The sequence below is a fragment of the Dryas octopetala genome, chromosome 4 (genome assembly GCF_963921425.1).
Source record: "Dryas octopetala chromosome 4, drDryOcto1.1, whole genome shotgun sequence".
NCBI classification, from domain to species: domain Eukaryota; kingdom Viridiplantae; phylum Streptophyta; class Magnoliopsida; order Rosales; family Rosaceae; genus Dryas; species Dryas octopetala.
Window position 1 is genome coordinate 6034026 of NC_141369.1, and position 23678 is coordinate 6057703.

Below are 23678 nucleotides of genomic sequence, written 5' to 3' on the forward strand. Positions count from 1 at the left end.
TGCATGGCGTGTTCAATTGAAACTCCATCAATTTCAAGAGCTGACAGTCCAGTCCTCATCAACTACATTACAGGAATTTAAAATCTTGCCATGTTATCAACCAAATGGGAATGGAATGGTGAATTTAGGTACTTCCATTGATTAATTGGATTTATATGTCTTTTGAGTGGAGGAGGCAAGGCTAGCCAGTTTGACACAAAGACAAAAGAAAAGTACACGCCAGACTAGTGTTTGAAATTTACCCAAGTTAAAAAACCTAAAGAGCAACTTTAAGGTGAGGGCTTGTAGCTCTGGTAGTTTAGAGTATTTACTCTTACACTCCGAGGTTTTAAAGGACTTGTAGTTAATAACATTTATCCCTACACTCTGAGGTCGAATCTTGTAAAGAAATTTATGTTTTTTTTTGGTAGGAGGGAGGGCCAAAGGTCCAGAAAACCAAAGCTAACTAGCTAAAAACACAACGACCGTGAAAGAGTAATTTATGTTGGATGATTAGATGTTATATTAAAAAACCGTTAATGGTACAATATTCAAATTGTTGTAAATATTATTAATTATGTGGCTGCCAATTATCATGTTTAATATTTATCTCATGTATTATCTAGAGCAATTGTATAGATAATTAAGAAGAGTCTAATTTATTGTAAAATTGGAGACCTTAAGGGTCTATCTCAGGTCATCCAATAGCCTATAAATAAAGGTCTTATGTGAATGAGAAATATACTCTAATCTCTCCCCAATTCTCTCTTATGTTCTCTCTACATTTCTCTTTATTTTATAACACGTGCTAATCTCTCTTATGTTTTACTTTCTTATAAACTCTTCTAGATTTAAGAGTCATATGGTGCAACCTTGTTGTTTTGACCAATGCTCTTGATCTTAGAGTTCTTTCTATTTGGTTGTGTTTATTTTATACATGTGTTCAATTCATGTTGCAATATTTAAATTCAATTACTCAAAACCACGATGATAAGCACAACTTGAATGGTGTATATTACAACCATAAATTATCAATGTGCGATGTGGTTATCAAATTTATATTCTCTGATAAGGCATACTTGATTTTGATTCCGTAAATTTTATATTATGGGTTTTCTACCTTGAATTTCATAATACAAATCCGCTAGGATATTGGCATATGGCTATTCTTTATATGCTTACGCATGGTTCTTTCATCTGGTTGTTTAAATATGAATTTAGTTCAACTACATTTTGGGTCTGACTTCATGATTGTTTATTGCATACTACTAGCTAGTCTATGTTATGATATTATTAATGATTAGCTTTGGGACATGACATATTGGATGAGATTTTGAGACTATTGTCAATACCCAAAGCTAGATTCATTTTTATTCAATTTTATATATGTATTGATTGATGCTTATTTACCTAAATACTATTTTCGCTGATTGCACCCATGGTAGTTTATATATATGGCTAATCTTATTATCTTACTAATCACCGTATACTGCCAAGTCTTGATGGGTTTTCATTTATGTTGTGGAAATCAATTTTGATCCTGGAGGCTTATTCTTTTCTATGATGCATGTTGATATTTTATTATTCCTTTACGTATATGTATATATATTGATATAAAGATTCCATCTCTATTATAATCGTAGAATATATGGATCCGAGTCTATCTATATTACTGATATCAATATATGATCAGTATCTAGTCTTGTCTTATCAATTCTATTATGTTTAATTAATACTTTGTAATGAGAGATGTTGCTTGATCTTTAAATTAAATCGATTAAGGGTCTGAAGATCCTTAATTCTGCAAAAATCAATTGAGAGCCTGAAGTTTCTTAATTTATATAGAAGTAAATGAGGGCCCGAAGTTCCTCAATTAAGTTCTTCAATTGTTATAAATAAGATAAGGGCCCGAAGTTCTTTATTGCTTATCATACAAGGATCCGAAGTTCCTTAACCCATATAAGGACCTAAAGTTCCTTCATACATACAAGGGTATTAAGTTTACAATACCTAGCTATGTGAGAAACAAAGTTCTAATGGGGACCAAATTTATGAACCTGTAGTTTCGGATATATCAAAATAGATGAACCTACAGTTTATGGATAATAATATTATGAACCAGAAGTTTCATAATTGATTATAATATAATTTTCTTATGCAATTTTAATGTTAGTTATATTTTAATTATGTTTATATTTCACTACCTGTTCTATATTATTATACACTTTATATATGATTATTCATACATAAATGCGATTAGGGCCTTCTTTGACCTTAATTATTATAAGGGCCTGAAGTTCTTATCATATAATCCAATTGAAACCTGAAGTTTCGCGATCCAATCGAAACTCAATGTTTCACGATGATCGATCAATATTGGAACAATATGCAATGATAGCCAGAATTACTCCAAGTTGAATTTTCTCATATATTGTAATATGTGTTTTATATATATGAGCTAAATCCTATAATATCGATGTGGCTTCATTGGCATATTGCAATTCATTATTGTTATTATATAAAGTTGGAACTAGAGATGTTCCTTAAAAATATTGTTGATTAGAACTTGAACCAGAAGTTCATTCAGTAAGAGGTTGAGGCCTGAAGATCCTCAATCCTTATTAAATTAATTAATCCTCATGAAATCGAATGAGTGGCCAGAAGTTCCTCAATCCTTTTTATAATTGAATGAGAGAGTGACTTAATTCTTATACAATTGAATGAGTGCAAAGTGTCTCAATTCTTATCAATTATTGAAGGCCAGAAGATCTTCATATTTATTAAAATCAATGGAACCAGAAGTTCTATGTTTCTTAATTTCTTTTATTGGAACCAGAAGTTTCCTTATTGTTATGTTTTATGCGATTGTTCTATTTAATTCATTGTTTTAATTCTTAGATTTATATTATTTTTATATGGACTTACAGTCTCAAACATCAAACCCGAAGCTTCACGTATATATATCACCTTAAGTTGAATTTCTAATTATGGTAGTCAACCTCAAACCTGAAGTTTTGAGCAAATCATCTTTGGCCTGAAGTTCAAAATATATGAATCTTGTTAAGAACCAGAAGTTCTAACATGGTACATACATAAAGGAAATAAGGACTTGAAGTCTAAATATATATGAACCTGAAGTTCAAAACTCAAACTTTTAAGACTCATAAGTTTTAAAATTAAATTTAAGTCCATGTTTTGAATCTGGAACCTGAAGTTTCAGAAATATGTTAAAGTGGACATGATGTTCATGTTATAACTTTTAAGGAGCAAATATTTAGAACCCGAAGTTCTAACCTACTCAAATTCGAGGTTTTTGGGAATACATAGGAATATATTATTGATATTTTGCCAGTATTGATTGAACAAGAAGTTCAGATCTATAAATATTAGATGTTGTACATTGTTAATTAATTATTTTCATTATGTCTACTAGTTGGCTATATCATTTTCTTTAAATAGAACCTGAAGTTCTAAATCTTTGATCTATACTATATTTATGCCTCCTATCATGGAGAGATCAAACTTATAAAGAAATTGATATTCTAACGCATACAAAGTGAAATTCCTTATTCTTTGGTTTTACTTAAAACCTGAGAAATTTGAAGTTCATGAAAAATAGGATCACAACAGTAGTTCTACATTAAACAGTCAAATAAGAACCTGAAGTTCTTTGACATTTTGTTTCTTTATCAAAAGTGGATGAAATTTGGAGATGCGATAGAACCTAATGTTCTTATGATTGATTAAAATTTGTAGTTCAATGTGCATTACTTAATCAAGTCAGAACCTGAAGTTCCTTGATTTTCATGCTCTATATTATAGAATCAAATTGAACCAGAAGTTCTTTGATCTATCATTCCATGATTTAGAACTTAAATTTTTCACAACTCCATAATTTTTTTCTTATGACCCTGAAGTTTTTGATTAACTTTAGATTAAGCCGGAAGCCTTTATTCATATGAGCTTATAGTTCTATACTTTAACAAAAATTAAGAACCTGAAGTTCTGCTTATATTTTGTATAGAAACTTCAAGTTTCATGGCTTTTAATGAACTTAAAAGTTTCATAGCTTCAATTTAGAACATATATGGCGTATATGTTCATAGTTGTTCATAATTAATTCATTGATTCACAATATAATTTGAAGTTAGATGTTGAAAAAAATTATTTGAAACCAGAAGTTTCATATACCTACATGTGCATTGCAAACTTAATTATGTTTCGTCCTTATATAACCTGAAGTTATATAAGCATTTGAGTTTGTATAACCACTCACTCTATTGATTTTTATATATGCGCTTATGAAAATTTTCCCGTCGTTAGGGGGAGAAATGACCGTTCCTGAAGAACGGCGTGAAATAGCATATACTAGTCTTTTTCATACTATTCAATATGAAAATGAGATATGAATGATAATGCAAATCTAGTGAATGCATTTATTTGAAAGCTAGATGCATATATATACAACGAAACTGCAAGTCACATATGGAAGTTTTATATATGTCAACATGGATTGATGTCCTAACATGGTAGTCCATCAATTTGGCGGAAAATGGTTTATTGCACGCCTAAAGCGTGACAAATCTATAGGTTCCAAAGTTTAGCTCCCCAGAAGTGGAGAGTATATGAAATAGTCCACACAAGCCCAATTAATTAAATTTAAAGATCCACATTCTGTACACAAATCATCTTATAAGAGATGACAATCCCTAAAGAGACTATAAAAGCCCCTGAAGAGGCATGTGTACCAATTACAAAGATATATATATTTATATCTAATGCATGCAAATGAGAATTGTGAGATCGTTGATATAATGATGATATATTTTGTTTATAGTAGCTACTGAAGATCATCATGGGCTATAATAATGTGGAACCACGTTTACTATAAATGTCAACAAAATTAAATGATTGGCCAAACTGGAAAGAGGCAATTCCAGTAGAATTGAACATCATTATAAACGTGGAATAATGAGAACTTATAGTTCAGACACCAAAGATGTTAACCCTGAAGGTTATAGAGTGTTTGAAATAAAGTGAACAAAATCACTATTTATAATGGCACAAGGTTTCTCTAAATAAACATGGGATTGTGGTTATATATTCTTCTGTTATAGATGCAGCCGCATTTTAACAAATTTGGTAAATTTTATGTGTTCATTGCATATGGAGAAGAACCTTAAAGATTATGAAATGCCCGAAGCATATCGCCAAAAGCGATTTCCTACAAGATATAGGACAAATTACTAAGTCAAATCTCAAATTGAAAGTGCCATAAAATATTATGTGCTTGAAGCAAATCCTTGAAGGATTGAAAGAGCCTGAAGCTCAAAGTATGTACTCAACCTTAACACTATGAATATGGTCAAAATTGCCTTATTGAGTACTTTGATTAGAACCCGAATTCGGAAATTGTTGCAATATATTCAAACTTTTGAAAGAAGTTATAAATTAATTGAGGCTCTTGAAGAGCTCATAAGATTATTGAATGCTTGAATATTGGATTTGATATAAATGACCTTGGGAAATGAAAATAGTGTCTCGAGCTGCAAATCGAGTACTGTACTAGTGAAATTCTTATGCCCAACGGTTATTCAATCTGTTGGCACTAAGAATGATTACTTGCTTCCTAAGGAAGATGTAAGAAAGATCTTTGGTCCAGAAGCACCATATCTTAATGTGCCTTATTCAACTTAAACACAATGCAGTAGACCGAATATAGCATCGGTGATTGTGTCATATAATTTTTCCAATACTTAAAGTATTTTCATAATAATTCATCTCTTTTAGAGATAATTATTTCTAACCACTTTATTTAGTGGAATTATATTTTGTTTGTATTGCTCAAATCTCAACAGGATTTCAACATATGATGACAAACATATAACCCCTGATAGTATGGAAACCATGTTCATACAGGCATTGTCAAACTCCACTCTCTAGAAGATAGGATGTGAGATATCATTATTTGCTGGATTATTGAGCCAGTCAAATTAAAGCTTGTTGTTATCAGGGGGAGCATCCAACCATTTCGCGTGTTGTACTCTTTTCCCTTCGACTAAGTTTTTGTCCCATCGGGTTTTTCCTAGCAAGGTTTTAATGAGGCAAAACGCATCCAACATAGTATCAGTGATATTGCAAAAGTTGCACTCTTTTTCCTTCGCTTTGGTTTTGTCCCATTGGGTTTTTCAAGCAAGGTTTTAACGAGACAACCTTCACTGATTGGAGAAATATATCAGCATCAGGGGGAGCGTGCCATCAAGCATTGTACTCTTTTTCCTTCGTCCAAGGTTTTTTGTCCCATTGGGTTTTCCTGGCAAAGTTTTAATGAGGCAGTGTCACGCGCACATCGTAGTTATCAGACACACATGAAGATTATACTCTTTTCCTTAGCTAGTCTTTTTCCCATAGGATTTTGGCTAGTAAGGTTTTTAATGAGGCAATTGTCATATTCAATGACATCCAAGGGGGAGTGTTGTAAATATTATTAATTATGTGGCTGTCCATTATCATGTTCAATATTTATCTCATGTATTATCTAGAGCAATTGTATAGATAATTAAGAGGAGTCCAATTCATTGTAAAATAGGTGACCTTAAGGGTCTATCATAGGTCATCCAAGAGCCTATAAATAGAAGCCTTATGTGAATGAGAAAAATACTCTGATTCCTCCCCAATTCTCTCTTATGTTCTCTCTACATTTCTCTTTATTTTATAACACAAATATCATTATTTCTAAATTAATAATTTGACAATATAACATATCAGGATGTCTAATAAGAGAATATTATGCAAACGGGCACAATGTTACAAACTATGTCATGTTGTCCAAGAAGAGGGCATTTTCCTAAAATACCCTCGACAATAACTAGTACAAACTTTACTTCAAGGATGGGCATGAGTACATGACCCAGCAAGAACGTAGGACTTGTATTTTATGGCCATAATTCCATAGAAATGGGTTGCTTCGCTTTGTAAATACATACACAGCTGTCGTTGTTGTCATTTTGTGGAAGGGGGATTTTTCTCAGTCATTTTGGCGCGCATTTAATTGACTAAAACATCAAATGGCTGGCAATGACTAAAACATCATATGTTGAACCATCAATTTACTTACATTATAATACATTTATAATCATTAATATCGAAAAGACTAAAATCTTAAACCTTAAATAATACCCTTAAAAGTTATACACGTATTATAATTTGAGTAGATTGGTAACACCACGTCAGTATGCCACGTGGTGTTACAATCACACAATAATTTTTCCACCAAGTGTTATAGATGTAACTTCGACAATTAATACTCCATTACTCCCTACCCATTAACATATGTCTCTCACACAAAATGTTCTAGCTTTTGACAAACCATTTGATATAGTATTGTTGCCAGACTATCAATGTTGATTATTACTCATATAAATTTGTATTTTAAGTTGCCCCAAACCCTAGCCGTCACCCTAAAACGCTCTCTTCTCTCTCCTCACTCCTATTTCTCTCAGCTAAGTATTTGCAAGGGTAGGGGTGGTGGCTCATGTGTTCCTCAAGGCTCACCGCTCCTACCCCCGCCTCTTCCTTCTCCTTTTCTTCTTCGCTTATGAGATACTCTCCTCCCTCTTTGTGAGAGCTTTTTTATCTCTCTGTGTGAGAGTTTTTTTCATCTCAATAAAGGAGAGCTTTTCCGATCACTTTTGTTTGGTCCTGCTGGTTACTACTGCCTGATCCCCACCTTGGGCTATTGTCAGACTCGATTTAGAGATGTTAGTTGGATTGTGGACCCAAACGCAACTAGTTCGCTAATTTCTATGGTGCTTTGCTGGCTCCGTTTGGCAACTGTAGTGTATGCTCGATGCTGACGTTACGAGATCCGGCTCTTATTCCGTTGTAAGCGTTTAGCTTTTTGGCTCTATTGTTGTAGGGCTTCTTACCATAACCTTGTATTCTCTATGCCTTTTTGACTGTTTTAATGCAATGTTATTGTTTTCTAAAACAAAAAAAAAAATTTGTATTTTAAATACTAGATTGAACAAAATAACATAACCCACATACCTTGCACATGAATGTACGATTAATAGTCATATATATTAGGCACACATTTCCCCTAACATTGTTATTATGTATGCTTTATTTGCCCCAGTGACTAGTCCAAGAGAATGGGATGATGATGCAAAGTCAAACACCTGTTGGGGACAAATAAAACCAGTGTTGGGGGCACATTATCCTGGAGGTTCACATCCAGCACAAGTTATTTTAGAGAAGGCATTGAGCAAAATGTCAAAGGCAGTCCATTTGCTTAACATAACGACATTATCACAACTAAGAAAAGATGGTCACCCTTCATTATATGGCCTTGGCGGCCACCGTGGCATGGATTGCACTCACTGGTGTCTTCCTGGTGTTCCAGATGTTTGGAATCAAATTTTATTTGCAGCACTCTTTCAAAGCTGAGTCATCACTAATCTTTTCTTTTTTACGGTGAATAAATTATCGATACCTTTTTTCTCTCTTAATAATGATATTTTCCACTTGGCATTAGCATTAGCATGCAATTTGTAATATAATTGAATACCTTCATTTATTAGTTCTTTAAAAAATAAAAAAGAATGTCAACATTTATTGTTGCAACTACGAATTCAAGTATGTAAGAAGATTTGAATTCTTGGTTTGTTTGTTCATATATTACTTTTGAATTTGTAATATATGGTTAAAATTAAAACATGTAAAAATAAGTATATGAGATAATCTAAATACATGTAGCAAAGTAGGAACTCCTTATTGTTGTGTTGCATACATATATATGATAATTTTGGATCTATGGTTTGACTGTATTTATTATACTGAATTCTAAAGGTTATGAATAAGACAATGAAGCAATATTAAGGGACCCCAAAAAAAAAACACGAGAAGCAATATCAGGGGACTATGAATTATATCAATTATCAATTGGTCTACTGATATTAGTTCCTAATTAATTTACATGAACAAATTTAACATAAAATGAAAAACGAGTTCCTAAGTTACGGAAAATTAGAGCTTAGCATATGTGTTTGTAAGGTTTTAGGCTTCTCCACCTATAACCAATTGGTTTTGGGTTAGATGCTTAGAATTCAATCATGATATCAGAGCTAGGTTATATGCGTGAAATGCCCAACGGTCACACGTGCTCCCACGTCACCCAATACAATTTGTCCACGTGTTGGATGCTCAAATTCTAGGCATCTAACCCGACCAAAACCAATTCGCTATGGGTGGAGATCGAGACCCAAGACCTTATAAGCACATGTGTTAAGCTCTAATTTTCCGATGTGGGATATTGCTCCACATTACTCTCAACACGCCCCCGCACGTATGGCGTCACTTAAGCTAAACACGTGGACAACTCATACTCATATTGGATGACGTGGAGCACGTGTGGCCGATTGGCCTAACACACGTGGGTGAACCTGCTTTGATACCATGATAGAATTTGAGCATCCAACCCAAAACCAATGGCAATAGAAGGAGTAGCCTAAGACCCTTATAAGCCACTAGGCAAAGTTATACTTTTCTAATGTGGGACAACACTCTACATTTTCACACACACGACCCTAGTTGAAAACTTATTATAATTAAGCCACTAGGATTGGAATCCGAATATTGATGCTTATTTGAATCTTCTAGGGAGACTCGACTTCTGGAGGTAAACTAGCTGGTTTACAAACATTTGCAGCAAGTCAGGGCCTGCCTGCTTGTTTTGTTATGGTTTTGCATATTTTTGGATTGTAGCGGATCTGTCACTATAAGAAAAAAAGGTTTGGGCGACGAACCTAGTTCCTCTCCCAAAGTCGAATTTCGTCTCCCAAAAGTTTGGGCGACGAACTGAGTTCGTCGAGGGTTTGGCCGCCCAATGCACGACGCCCAAGAGTTTGGGCGACGAACCAGTACATTTCGTCGCCCAAAGACACCTTGGGCAACGGCGTTTTTTCGTCTCCTGAAGCATATAATTCCTCGCCCAAAGCAAGTTTAGGCGACGAAATTATTCGTCGCCCAAAGCATGTTTTGGGCGACGAATAATCAGATTCGTCACCCAAAGAATGTTTGGGCGACGAAATTGTCCGTCGCCTAAACCTGCTTTCGGGGAGGAATAATTGATTTCCTCGCCCAAATAAGGTTTAGGCGACGAAATTGTTCGTCGCCTAAACATTATTTGGGCGAGGAATACTTAAGTTCGTCGCCCAAAGCATGTTTAGGTGACGAATAATTTTGTCGCCCAAACATATATTTTAAAAAAAAAAATTGTTTTTTTATTTAGATTATATATTTGAATTTAATAATTTAAAAAAAAATCTTTATTCAAAACTATATAAAACAAAATTAATAAATTTATATATCAAAATATCCATACAAAATAGTAATAATCCTAATGGTCAATCTATTCTAAACTAGTAGCATCATCATCATTCATATCTGACGGAGGTTGATGAGAAGATGGTGGCTGGACAAACCCAGGTATCGCCTTGGTCAATGCAGCATACAACGCCTCCTTCTCCGCTCTCTCAGCTCGTAAGTCCTCCTGCAACTTCTTCACTTGAGCGGACAACCCTGCAACGACTGCAGATGGCTTAGAAGAAGATGAAGACGAAGACGAAGACGAGGATCGAACATCACGAATCCTCCCATATCTCATGCCGCGTATTTCCTTACCGGGCTTAACACCCAATGAGTCTATCATAATACGAAGTCCGACATCGGGATCGGGTACTGGAATCGACTCCAACGGAGTACCCGGAGGGTGCTACTCGGCCAAGCTCTCCAAATATATTCTCGAGTTGGCCACCATCTCATCCTTCAAAATGTTATATATAAGGGTAACCAATTAGAAAAATAAATATAAAAAATTGTGAAAAAAATTAAAATATAAAAAACTAACATGTTTTGCCTTGGCTGCATCACAACCGGGATGAACATAGATATCCCCGAAAGTGTCTATCTCCGGGAATTGCGACCCACGCTGAAAAAGAAAATAATTTTGTCAAAGACCCAACCAATATTAAAGAATATATATGTATTAAATTAAATAATGACGTACCCGACGTCGCGACTCCACTCGATATGAGATGGGTGTCGGACCACTATGATGGTTAAACAGCTTCCCTTTCCGGTTTCTGGCGTTGGCGACCGACTTCTTATGTTAAATATTAAGCAAATTATAAATGTGTTAGTATATGTATACAATAATAGAATAACAAAACAATAATCAATTTTTTAAAGTCTTAAAATGATAAAACGTACCAAACACGACGGACTCATGAAATGCTCGCACAAAAAACGCCACTGGTCAGATTGCTCTACCAACTCCATAGGGGGGTTCGCCAATGCCTCAACTGCCGACGAAAATCCCTTGAAATGCACGTGTAGTTCGTGCTTACACTGCCTGTAGGACTTGATGAGTAAATCTGTCATGTACGTGACGGTGAGGGGATCATCCATCCGAATGTCAAAGTTAACCTGAAAAAAATATTAGATTGTTATGAATGATCAAATTTATCGTTTTGAATTAATTATTGAGTTATATACTCACTGAGATGGAGCGGATCACTTTGTGTTCAATCTCTGCCGGCAATTTTTTCCAAGTGGTTGCAAGCATGGCGCACTCGGCACAAATAATAGCCCCCACATCGTGCGAGAACAAACTGTCAACGTTAGGATCTAACGGTCGTCAGCCGTTTTGCACACACATGACTGGAATCCGCGCCCCAGTACTGCGCACGATCTGAGAGGACTTCAACCCACTACATGGTCCCCTCGTCGCGGTGGATGACGTCACAGTAGATGAAGCGGAAGCAGTGACCTGACTAGAGCGATGAGATCGACGGGCCCTCCGTGGCATAGAGGGGCTCCCAGTACTCGAGGATGGCTGAACTACATCATTGGGAGCTGACTCCATCGCCTTCCACCTTATAACTAAATTATATTTCTCAAACTAATTAATCTACATTTTGTAATTAAACTAAATTTTATATTTAAAAACTAACAAACTAACTAATCTACATACAAACTACCTAATAAATTTTATAATTAAAAAACATATAAAACTAACTAATTTTATATGAAAACTAATTTGTTATCTAACATAAAAAAAATATCAGCAAACTAATTTCCCTAAGAACAATGATCAGAATTAAACTAATTTATTCAACACTAATAAACAAATTTAAGAACAAAAAATTAAAAACACCAGTCAAATAACATTAAAGGAGTGATTGAGTCTTAAGTCTGACCTGAAAAATTTCCCTGGGTATTAATATTCCCCTGGCCACCTGCACTTGTTCCCTCTGAAAAAAAAAAACTAAAGCTAATGAGCAGAAAACACAGAAAACAAAAAAACAAAAAACACCGAAATTAAAAAAAAAAAAAAAAAAAAAAAAAAAAAAAACCCCACCAAAAACCCACAATCAGTGGGTTTGCTGCAGTTGGGTTCGGTGGGGTTGCTAGTTGGGGTAGGGGTTGCTAGTGGGGATAGGAATGGGAATCGAGGGAGGTGGCAGGGAGAGGGGAAGGAGAGAGAAAGAGGAAGCCGGGGAGGGTTTCGGGGAGAGAGAAAGAGGAGGGGGTGGGTTTCGGGGGTTTCGGGGAGAGAGAAAGAAGAGGGGGTGAGAGATAAGGAGAGAGAGTTTTCTGTGGGCGACCGGCGGGGATCGGGGTTTCTGTGGGGATGGGCGGGGATGGGCGGATCGGCGGGGATGGGAGGGCCGGGGGCTGGGGCTGGGCGGGGCTGGGGCTGGGAGAGAAAACAGAGAGATGAGAGAAAACAGAGAAATGAAAGAAAAGAAGAAGAAGAAGAAAAGAAAGCAGGTTTAAAAATTCGAGAATCTTAGGCGACGAAGCATTTTCGTCGCCCAAAACGTTCTTGGGCGACGAACTAATAATCTCCTCGCCTAAGAACAACTTGGGCGACGAACATAGATTCGTCGCCCAAAAATTAAAATATATGGCGGGCTTAATACCGCCCAATTTTTTAACTTTTAGGCGACGAAGTCGAAATTTCGTCGCCCAAAAGAGTCTTGGGCGACGACTTTCCCAATTTGTCGCCTAAAAGCTGTCCGAATAATTAATTTTAAATAACTAAGTATGTTGTTAATTTTACATAATCAATTATGTTGTTAATTTTGTATAATCAATTTATTAATTTTATCGATCCGAACCGTTCATTTATTAGTCCCTCACTAAAAGATCATCCCTACAAAAATTCGGTCAAATCGGAATTCATCTAGCCGTTCGATTATCATTATTAAAATCATGATCGTTCATAAGTTCGATCTCCGATACATAACTTCTAAAACTTTGATTAAGCTAATTTTTTGCATAAATGATCTTTGAGTAAGAAACTAATAAATGAACAGTTCGGATAGTTGAAAACATGTTCAATATATGAGACTATATATATAAATGAACGGTTTATATATTTGAAGAATAAAATTTCATTAACTCTTTCATTGAAATCTTGTCATTTCAATAATTGTGAAAACCATAACGTGATTACAACGATCAGAGCCGTTCATCATCTATGTTCATACTCAAAGATCATCTGTGCAAAAAATCAGTCCAATTGGAGTTCATCTACCCGTTCGATTATTATTATAAGAACCACGATCGTTCATGCCCCAAAACGCCAAACCTAACTTCTACATCTTCGATTGAGATAATTTTTTACATGGATAATCTTTGAGTGGGGCACTAAGAAATGATCGGTTCGGATCGTTCAAACCACAATAGAAAAGTGAGCTTCTACATACATATACACTTGAAGAGTATAATTCTATTAGTTTTTTTGTTGAAACTTTGTCGATTCAACAATTGTGAAGACTACAATGTGATTTCAACGATCTGAGCCGTTCATTTTATTCGTTTATTCTCAAAGATCATCTCTGTTAAAAATCGGTCAAATCGGAATTCATCCACTCGTTCGATTAGTATTAGAAAATTCACAATCGTTCATAAGTTCGAGCACCGTTATCTAACTTTTACACATCTCCGATTTAGTTAATTTTTTGCATGGATGATCTTAGAGTGGGGAACTAAAAAATAAACAGTTCGGATCGTTGGAAATACGATCGCATCTTATACGATTACAAACATAAAATTGTACACAAAAAAGGCAATGAGATTTTGTGCGACGAACTGAACATTTCGTCGCCTCAGATAACTTTGGGCGACGAATAGTAATATTCCTCACCTTAAGTAACCTAGATCGACGAACTATTTCCTCGTCCAAAGTCATTTTAGGCGAGAAATTTAAATTTCGTCGCCCGGCCCATAGATATCTTAGGCGACGAAAATATTCGTCGCCCAAAACCTCTTTAAGAGATGAAATTTTACATTCCTCGCCTAAAGTAACTTTGAGCGAGGAAATAGTTCCTCGCCCAAACCTTTATTAGTAGACAATGATCGTTCGTACATTTTACTCTGATACTTAACTTTTACATCTCAACTAAGTGGAGGCTGAATCTAGTACAACATGTGTATCATTCATTCACTCAACTAAGTTGTTTTGTACTGGATCATCAAACCCATAGAATTAGTAAGATTTAGGCATGACAAAAAGATTTAGGCACTCGGTTTTAACCATGCCCACACAAATATAACAAAGTTTCATGTGCAAAAAGATTTAAGGTACCGATATTCAAACAACATGAAAGAATCTCTGGTGACACCATTTTGTTCTGGCAACAAGAAATTCGATTCTTTGTTTGTTTGCAAACCTGCTACGAAAGGAAGCAGAACAAACATTAATTTGACAAGAATTCTTTGATGCTGGCCATCAGGCCATTGCCAAATAATTTCACATTCGTTGTAACTCTGCTAGCAATGTTGTAGAAAATATTGTAGCTGCAAGAGAAACAAATGAAAAAGAGACCAGACCCAATACCAGGGGTTAATGTTTAAATTTCTCAAAATACATACATTGAAGATGTTCACGGGTTGAAATAGATAAAATCAAATAAAGAATTAAAATTTGATGACTAATACATTTATTAGTCACAATAGAAATACAGGGAAAGGAGGCTATGGGGGGATGGCACCCGGCCCATTGCCAAAACAAAAGACTAAAAAAACAAACAGCAGGAAAGAAATAAACATAGCAAAATAAAGGGAAGAAAACCTCGTCGATCAAAATCCTCAGCCACACAGATCGATAGATAGCCACCCAACTAAGCTTGACCACCTTATCTGAAGCATTTCCAAACACATACTAGCAAGAGAGAAGATAAATGTTGAAAACCGACTAAGAATATTGATTGCTGGCTTGGCCTTCTCTTTTTCTTCATGCGCTCTTCTCTCTTGTCCAATGGTTACTGCAGATAGATAGCCACCTTCACCAGGGAATAAATTTCCAGAAAAGTAATTTCAGTGCTTTGTAAAGCTAGCAAAACCTTGCATTCCCTTGACACACTGGAAACTGCACCGTTTTACATCAAAGTAAATGATAACTATAAGAAATCGTCCAGGTCCTCACCTCATGATATATATATCAAGAATGAACTGCATGTAATATATCCTTAAGAAAACATTGAGAAAGAAACTCGCATGCTTATGATATCAGATATATATATGCATCACTACCTTCAATGTATAACCTAAGAATAACCAATCAGACAAATAAGGTAATTCTAAATAATTTTATAAATTCAAAAAATACATAAGACACATGGGAATTGCCCAATTCAGTTAATGAGTTCTTATGTGACATTAATCTCTTGAGAAAACCATCTGAGGCATTAAGCTCACCATGTTACAAACTGATATTTCAAAATGAGCTGTCCGCAAGGCCTTTCCTCTAACAAAGATTTTCTTGTTTCAAGAGAAGTTGAAGTCTGAATTAAAAGAGACCAATAGGAATGAGACCATTACTATGATGCAAAGTTATATATCATCTATAGTCAATTGGATTGAGGAAGGAAGATGCAATGACTAAAAGTCTAAAACAATGGTAATATTACTGCATGGATGATTATCATCAATCAAGTTTGATGATTGGATTGTGGGAGTTGGGCCGGTAGAAACCAGTTTAAAATTCAAATATTTAACATTATAAAATATGGAAGGCAAAATTAAATTTTTTCAGTGACCGACAATGCACATTGCAGAGTAATTTTTTTTTTTTTTAATACAGGAAACATACAATTTTATAATATAGGAAGTAAAAAAAGTAAAATGCAGAGTATTTGAAAGTGAACAATATGAATACAGCTGTCCATGCCACAAACATTCATAAACCAAGAACTTCAAGATATGATATTTAGCTTACCAAAGTAGCACCAGATGAACTTGACAACTCCAATGCCATTAAGCTGGATAAAAAGAAAATAATTAGAGGACTTGTCTATAACCTGAATAAAAAGAAAATAATCGATCAATTCCAAATTATCTAACGATTTATTTAAAATTTCGTATCTAGAAGCGGAGGCTTTCCAACACCTTCACCAGGGAATCAATTTCCAAAAGGAATGTCAGTTTTTGTAATATATATATAGCAAAACAGGATAGCTGCCATTCAATTAAACTAACGGTTCAGAAATCATGTTAGAAAGCTATCCAAGGTGAATCAGTTTGATATACCATTTCAATTATACATTTGACATTCGTTTTTGGTAAAATGAAATCATGGCAGGCCAGTAGGGATTGTATTAATTAATATCTGAATATTTGGCATAGAATTAGATAAATAAATAAGAGTTTACTTACAAGAAGATGTAGCAGAGCTGGATGATGGAGATTGGCAGAGCTCCTCACTCACCGAAGATGCAAAGCTCAGATCACGATTCATTTGTCTTGCTGGATCCGAACTCCGTCTTTCTGTACCACAGCACCCCAATGCACTCTGATGTTTGTGGTGTGAGAAATCTTGTCCCACTCCTTACCACTTCCTTCTTCGCAACAACGTTCAAGAATTGGACAGTTGTTGATCTCCAAATTCTGTAGTGGTGTCTTCCGCAGGAAGTTGGGCAGTGTTTCTAGCTTTGGACATTCATCAAATTCCAGGTAAGAGAGGGAGGGCATTATTGTAATCTGATCATGAGAATCCTCCTCTTCCCTCCACCCTTCCACTCCTTCCCACTCTTCCCAATCAGGCATCCATGTGAATTCGAGTTGTTTCAATTTGGGGAACAAAGTCTGTGACTGTGACGATGATGATGATGATGTTTGCTTGTCGTCTATTAATCCCAAAAACTCAACTCCTATCTTTCCAATCTTTCTACAACTGCAAATTGCCAGAGATTCCAGGGATGACAATTTCCCCAAAGGAGGCAAAAACGTGCAATCTGGAATCTCAATATCAAGCTTTCGCAAGTTTTGTAAAGACATCAGCCAATTGGGACACGAGGGGGTGTTATAACAGCTGCGGATGACTAAAGATTCCAAACCTGGATGTGGTTGTAAGGCATTCAGTATTTCTCCATCGTTTTTATGCTCTTCATCTTCGCTACGTTTACAGTAACATCCGAACTGCAGTTCCAAATGAAGGAGGTCTTTCTTATTCACCAATTGTGCTTTCTCAGCCTGACTCGCATCTTCCGTACGCCCTATGTGTATAATCTCAAGACTCCCTTGAAGGTGGTCCAAGTTTTTCAAATCTTCTAACTTCAATCCTCCTTCATTATCCGCACCCACATGAAACTCATCTACCGTTTGCAAATTTCTTAATCTCCCAATGCCTTTTATGTTTGCACCCCGAGTGCCCTCCACGTGAAGATGCCTTAAGTTAATCAGCCTTCCCATATCGGGTACTGTTTTGAGACCGCTGCACTGATCAATTCGCAAGGTTTGCAAGTTGAATAATTCACCAATAGCATCGGGTAATTCCTCCAAATCTTCATTCTCAGATAAATCAAGATACCTCAAATGTATCAATTCACCGATTTCTTTTGAAATTTCTTTGATCCAGTTATTCCTTAAATTTAAGGTCCTCACAAATTTCAATTGCAAAATTAAATCTGGCCCAATGGTAGTAACTTTTGAATCAAAAGTTGTGAATGTTCGCAGAAATTTAAAATTGCAAAAAGAAATAGGAAATGAACCCTCAGATGCAAACATCATAGTCAAATGAAGAACGTTATCATCTAGCAGCTCTATTCTCTCATTAGAACCCTTAATCTCCATAATAAAGCATTCCTTCTTGGTTAGATATTGCACAAAATCATGTACAATATCATGCATTTTGCAACTTATTATATCTTCATCATTATCTCTCTCAAAATCTTGGAAGAAAGACCGCATTACTAAGTCATCAAAATATGCTTGACCTATTTTCTTTTGCTCATTTGTTTTCCCAACATCAAGATAATCTTGTGACATCCACAACTCAATCAAATTATCTTTATCCATCACAAAATCTTTTGGGAAAATAGCACAATATAAAAGACAACGTCTAATTATTGGAGTCAAATCATAATAACTTAATAATAGCGGTTGGAAGACCTCTTGCTCGAACTTTTCTAATTCCCATATCTTACTCTTCAAAACATCTTGCCATTCTTTCAATTTTTTCTTACCGCACATGAGACTACCTAAAGTCTTTGCAGCAAGAGGCAAACCTTTACACTTTTTTGCAATATCATTGCCAACATCCTCAAACTTTTCACGGTTTTCTGTTTTCCAATCGTTGAAGGCAAAGTAATTGAACAATAACCGACAATCTTTTTCACTTAACCCCTCCAAATGGATTATGTTCTTGTTTGCTCTCATGATATTAGCAACCTCCACCTTTCGTGTGGTCACCAGGATTGTACTGCCTATACCTCCATTACGCAGAGGTTTGCTTAGTTCTTCCCACTGTCTAGGCATTGGATTCCACACATCATCTAGGACAAGAAGGAATTTCCTTTCCTGAATCCTTGCTTTTACACGTTGTACTAAAGTTTCCAATTCGTTTAAATTTGACGCATCCTTGTCAGAAAGACCTTCAAGGATAGCTTTAGCAATTTTGATCTCATCAAAAGGGTCTGAGACACAAACCCATATTCTCAAATCAAAATGAGCCTTCACCCTTTGATGGTTATAGGCGTGTTGGGAGAGACTTGTCTTTCCAGTTCCTCCCTGCCCTATGATAGGAATGATAAAGGGGCCATTCCTTTCTTGACTACTCTCATTTACCAACTTGCTTACTAAATCTATCTTTTCATTTTCTCGACCAAACGATATATCTTGAAGAGAGGAAGTCTTTTGTCGTCCAAGATGTTCACCGCCGTGTCTTTTTGTTTTTTGAAAGCTATACTTTTGTCTATCAATAGCAATCTTATTTAACGTTTCATTTAGACCTTCAATCTTCTTAGCAATGTCACGGCGATGACGAACTTTATTGACTTTGCCAGAAGAAAAAGGGGAGGGAATGGGGAAACGTACCTTCTTCTTAGTAAGAGGAGCTTTTTGAGTTTCCTCCTCCTCTTGTTTCAGAATTTGGTGTTTTAGAATTTCAGTGCTCCACTCATCCAACACGTTGTCTATCTCGTTGGAAACTTGTTTGAGATCATTCAGCCATCCTCTCACGCTGGCCTCCTTCACTTGTCTCTGCTCTGCATCCTCAAGCACATCTTGAATAGCTCGGAGATTGCGGGTGAGATCTGCAACTTGTTTGTCAACACCTGTGACTAGTTTCAGCTCTCGGTTGATCTTGTCAATGGTGATCGAAGCCAAACGTTCCAGGAGTACATTAACGAGTGCTTCAGCCATATTGTTGAGGAGAAAGTTTGAAACTGAGTGAGAATGAAAAAGAGAGAGATAGAGAAATAACAAGTAGCAAATGCAGAATGGCGGGCGTGCTACCGTCTTTCTCTTACCCACTTCATATAGAGTGACTGAGTGAGTGGTTGAATGTCTTGGCCCAATTTTTCTAATATTTTTTGGTTGAATTAAATTAAATTATAATGAAAATTGACAAGTACACGCGGTAGAAATAATTGTGCAATATCTGCTGGTCCCCCACAATTGGCTGTATACTGAGGAGTTTTAAGATAAGTCACGCACCGCCATTTATTTCCAAGCACAAGGGTCTACGTAGTAGGGACAAGAAACACAAAAACGCTTTCACATTATTTTTTCTTTTTTTGTCGGTTTCACACTTTCACACTATAGTACTGTTAGTCCACCAGAGTAAATTTGCTTACCGCTTTAAATGGGTGATGCATCACCACCTAACTTTATTTGGCATCTGTTATGTGTAATTATTTTACAAATATATGAGGGTTGTATCTACTGGCTTTTTACCCAAAAAAAAAGACGCACTGGCAAGTGCACTGTTGCAGTACATAGATATATCTGACGCTGCCAAAAGGCTTGCACTCACCTGTACGTATTACATCAAATTAAATAATAAATTGATAATCGGTTTATCCAATCTCCAGTTAGTAGTAGATGTTTATTTTTATTTTTTTTGTGTAAAACTGGAGCACAAGGTCCAAAGACAAAGCAAAAGAATACAAAACAATTAAACGTGGTGGTGCAACATAATTTGAATTGAAATATTGAAGTCTCATAATTGTAATAATTATTTATATCAATGCAGTAGTTTACATTCCGTAATGTCACAGTTGACATCTCATATGGCAATTACTACAGCAGTCGAATGTCAATTGGAAATCAAATGCCAATTGGAAATCAAACTCCAGTTCATATTACTTACTGTGCGGAAGTGTCTTGAATTAGTGTAACCACCTCGATGTTACGGCCTCGACGTGCAGTAATCTACCCAGCTGCTGTGGAAACGCAAATCACAACTTCTGTGCACGTTCTTGTGTCTCCAAGGTAAGGGGTTTGCTATGAAAGTCAGATCCCAAGATTTCCACGATCCCAAAGCTCCCAGACTCTTTTGGTGAATTGTCTAAGGTTGAGTTCCTGAAGAGTATATGCACGAGAGTTTTTATATAAGTCTACCATCAGACTTTCTCTTTTTCTTGTGGTTTACTAGAGAGAGTTATCAGAAGTGTGGTGAGATTGGGTCTCTGTTTGAATTCAAATTCAAAGACCACAATCCTCATCTGCCATCCTTATCTCTTAACTGAGATATGAGTTTTATCCAATCAGCTGAGATAGGATAGTATCCACCCCAAGTGGGCGGATAATTATTGAAATTACATGTCAATAATTTCAGATAATTGTAACAATAATTAAATTGCTGCATTAGTTATTATTGCAAAATTAGGCGGCCTTTTGACACCTGTCTCTAGGGACTTAATTTAGGAGTACCTGTCTCTAAGTTTCCTTCTTTTTTCAATGTTTCATCTGACTGCTCTCATCAATCTTTTTTTCTGGAGAATGTTGTTTTGGGGGTGGGTAAGGGGGATATGACACAGGACAGCATAATCTATTCAAACTTTTAGAACTATGAAGGGGATTAGTGCGTGGAAGGCCCTTTCATGAAGTTCAAATATATATTAGGTTGTGGTCTGTCATTTGATCTGCATGATTTATTGTATCTTATAAATGTGCTTGAAGAGATATATATTATTGGCTTTTTATCATGTTACTTACCTGAACTTTGATCCGTTTTTCACTTCACCACTTAATAAATTTTTTGACTAAATGTGCTACCTGAATTTTAAAAAATTTTCAACGTGAGACCCCTGTTCAATTCTGTCACATTTTCTGTTAAAAATAAAAGTATTTTGAAATTTTTTCACCAACTAGCCCGTTTAAAGAGGCCCATTAAAGAGCTAACTTTTTGAAAAATTTTAGAAAACTATTGGAAACAAATAAAATAATGACCAAACTCTTGAATTTCCTTTCTCCAATATTCACTATCAAGCAACTAAATTCTAAAACTACAATCAAAGGTCTAAGTTAGTTAAAACAAAGTAAAGGAAAACTTCAATTCCTTTAAAAAAATCATTAAGAACAAGGTTAAAAAACTTAAGTAACGAAATTAACATAAGCCGAAAATTCAGGGTGTTACACACTGGTATAAATATTTTGAGTGCGTTAATTTCAAGGAACTGACAAACTAAAAACTTAACCAAAACCACCCTAACACACAAATTTAACTTATAGATAACCTTCTAGAAGGTCAACTCTAACACAAGCCCAGCCCATCCAAAATAAAAATTGAAACTAACACAAGCCCAACCCACTCAATAAAAACTAAAACTAACACAAGCCCAACCCACCCAAAATGAAAAACTAAAACTAACACAAGCCCAACCCACCCAAAATAAAAAACTAAAACTAACACAAGACCCATTCATCCAAAACAGCTTCAGCAAGCGCTAGCCAAACTAAAACTGTAACTGCAAACATATTTCACTATACTTTGAGGAAATATAAGTTTTATATACCAAATAAACTAAGAGAATTTGAGAGGAGAAAATTTAAAATGAACAAAACTAAAAAAAATAATAATAATAATAAGCTAAGTGACCTAGAGGTTAAAAATGTTACCTTATTGTTACATTTTTAACAATAAGTGTACTAAAGTACACTAATTTATTCTAATATTTTTCTCAATTCCTTTGCACTTTACCAAAAATGATATAACTTGTATTCCCTTAGATAATTTTACAAAATGGGAGAAAAAAATATTTTAATAAATTACTCCCAATGACAAAAAACGCATGGTTCTTAAGTGGAATTTCACCTAAAAACAAAAAGGAAATTCTATACATACCCAACATTCTTCTTATTTTACCCAACAAAATTTTTAATCATGAATGAACAATTATGTCTCATGATGAAATGACCATTGAAGACAAATGCAACTTAAAAAAAAAAAAAAAAAAAAAAACTTTGTTCTTTCTATACCCAACATCATATCTTCATCTTCAACTTCTTCCATAACCAAACTTAGGGCTCACCAAATAGCCCAAGGCCCGAAGCCCACCCGAAGCCCGCCCGGCCCATTGGGCCCGAAGCCTGATTTGGCCCGACATTTGGGCCGGCCCGGCCCGGCCCGAAAATTTCTTGGGTTGGGCTTGGGCCATCCCCTTGAAGCCCACGGCCCGCCCAAAGCCCGGCCCGCTTAGGCCCGCCCAAAGCCCAAAGCCCAAAGCCCGTTTAATATCTTCAATAAAAAAAAATATAGGATTTTGGCTATGTTATGAATTGAACTTGAGACCTCATAGAACAAATTTCAACTCTCAACCAACTGAGCTGACTAGTTTATTTGTCTAATTTGTGAATCATAACATATTTAATAGGTTTTTCGTTTGTTTACTCTAATAAATTATTAATATGCTTATTAAGTTATTATATAATTCTATAATATTAGTAAATAGTAATAGTGTAAAGTGTAAACTATACTATGTAATACCATCAAGGAATAAAATTTCGGATTTCGAGGAAATTTCGATGGAAATTTCGATGGAAATTTCGACGGAAATTTCGAAGATTTTTAAATTTCGACAAAAATTCGACGGAAACGACGGAAATTATTATCAAAATACGGAAATTTTGAATGAAACTTCACCATATGTTTATTTAACATATTATCTACTACATTGATAAAAAACATTGAAAAAAACCAAATTATATGGTAGGTTTCATGTGATATGTGATGAATATAATGCGCGCTGGAGGCAAATACTGTTAAAAAAATGCTTCACTAATTAATAATTACTTCAATAACACATTAACACCTCAATTTTATTTTTACTATAATATTGCCACATGAATTACAAAAGTAATCAATACCACATAGAGTTTCTAGGAGGTTCAAAATTTCTGCTGTCTTC

General features: G+C 35.4%; 1 protein-coding gene across 1 annotated transcript; it reads right to left on the reverse strand.

Moving 5' to 3' along the window:
• Positions 1-14863: 14863 nt before the first annotated feature.
• LOC147286334 (putative disease resistance protein RGA1) lies at positions 14864-19689 on the reverse strand. Its single transcript, XM_086240742.1, has 3 exons — positions 16705-19689; positions 16268-16310; positions 14864-15418 (listed from the first exon to the last, which is right to left on the reverse strand). Exon 1 carries the CDS (start codon positions 19687-19689, stop codon positions 16783-16785), a length of 2907 nt encoding a protein of 968 aa, XP_086096868.1. The 3' UTR covers positions 14864-15418; positions 16268-16310; positions 16705-16782.
• Between the last annotated feature and the right edge of the window lie 3989 nt (positions 19690-23678).

Bases quoted from the DNA above. Each gene is read 5' to 3' on its own strand.
- LOC147286334 (XM_086240742.1), bottom strand. From the start codon at position 19,689: ATGGCTGAAGCACTCGTTAATGTACTCCTGGAACGTTTGGCTTCGATC.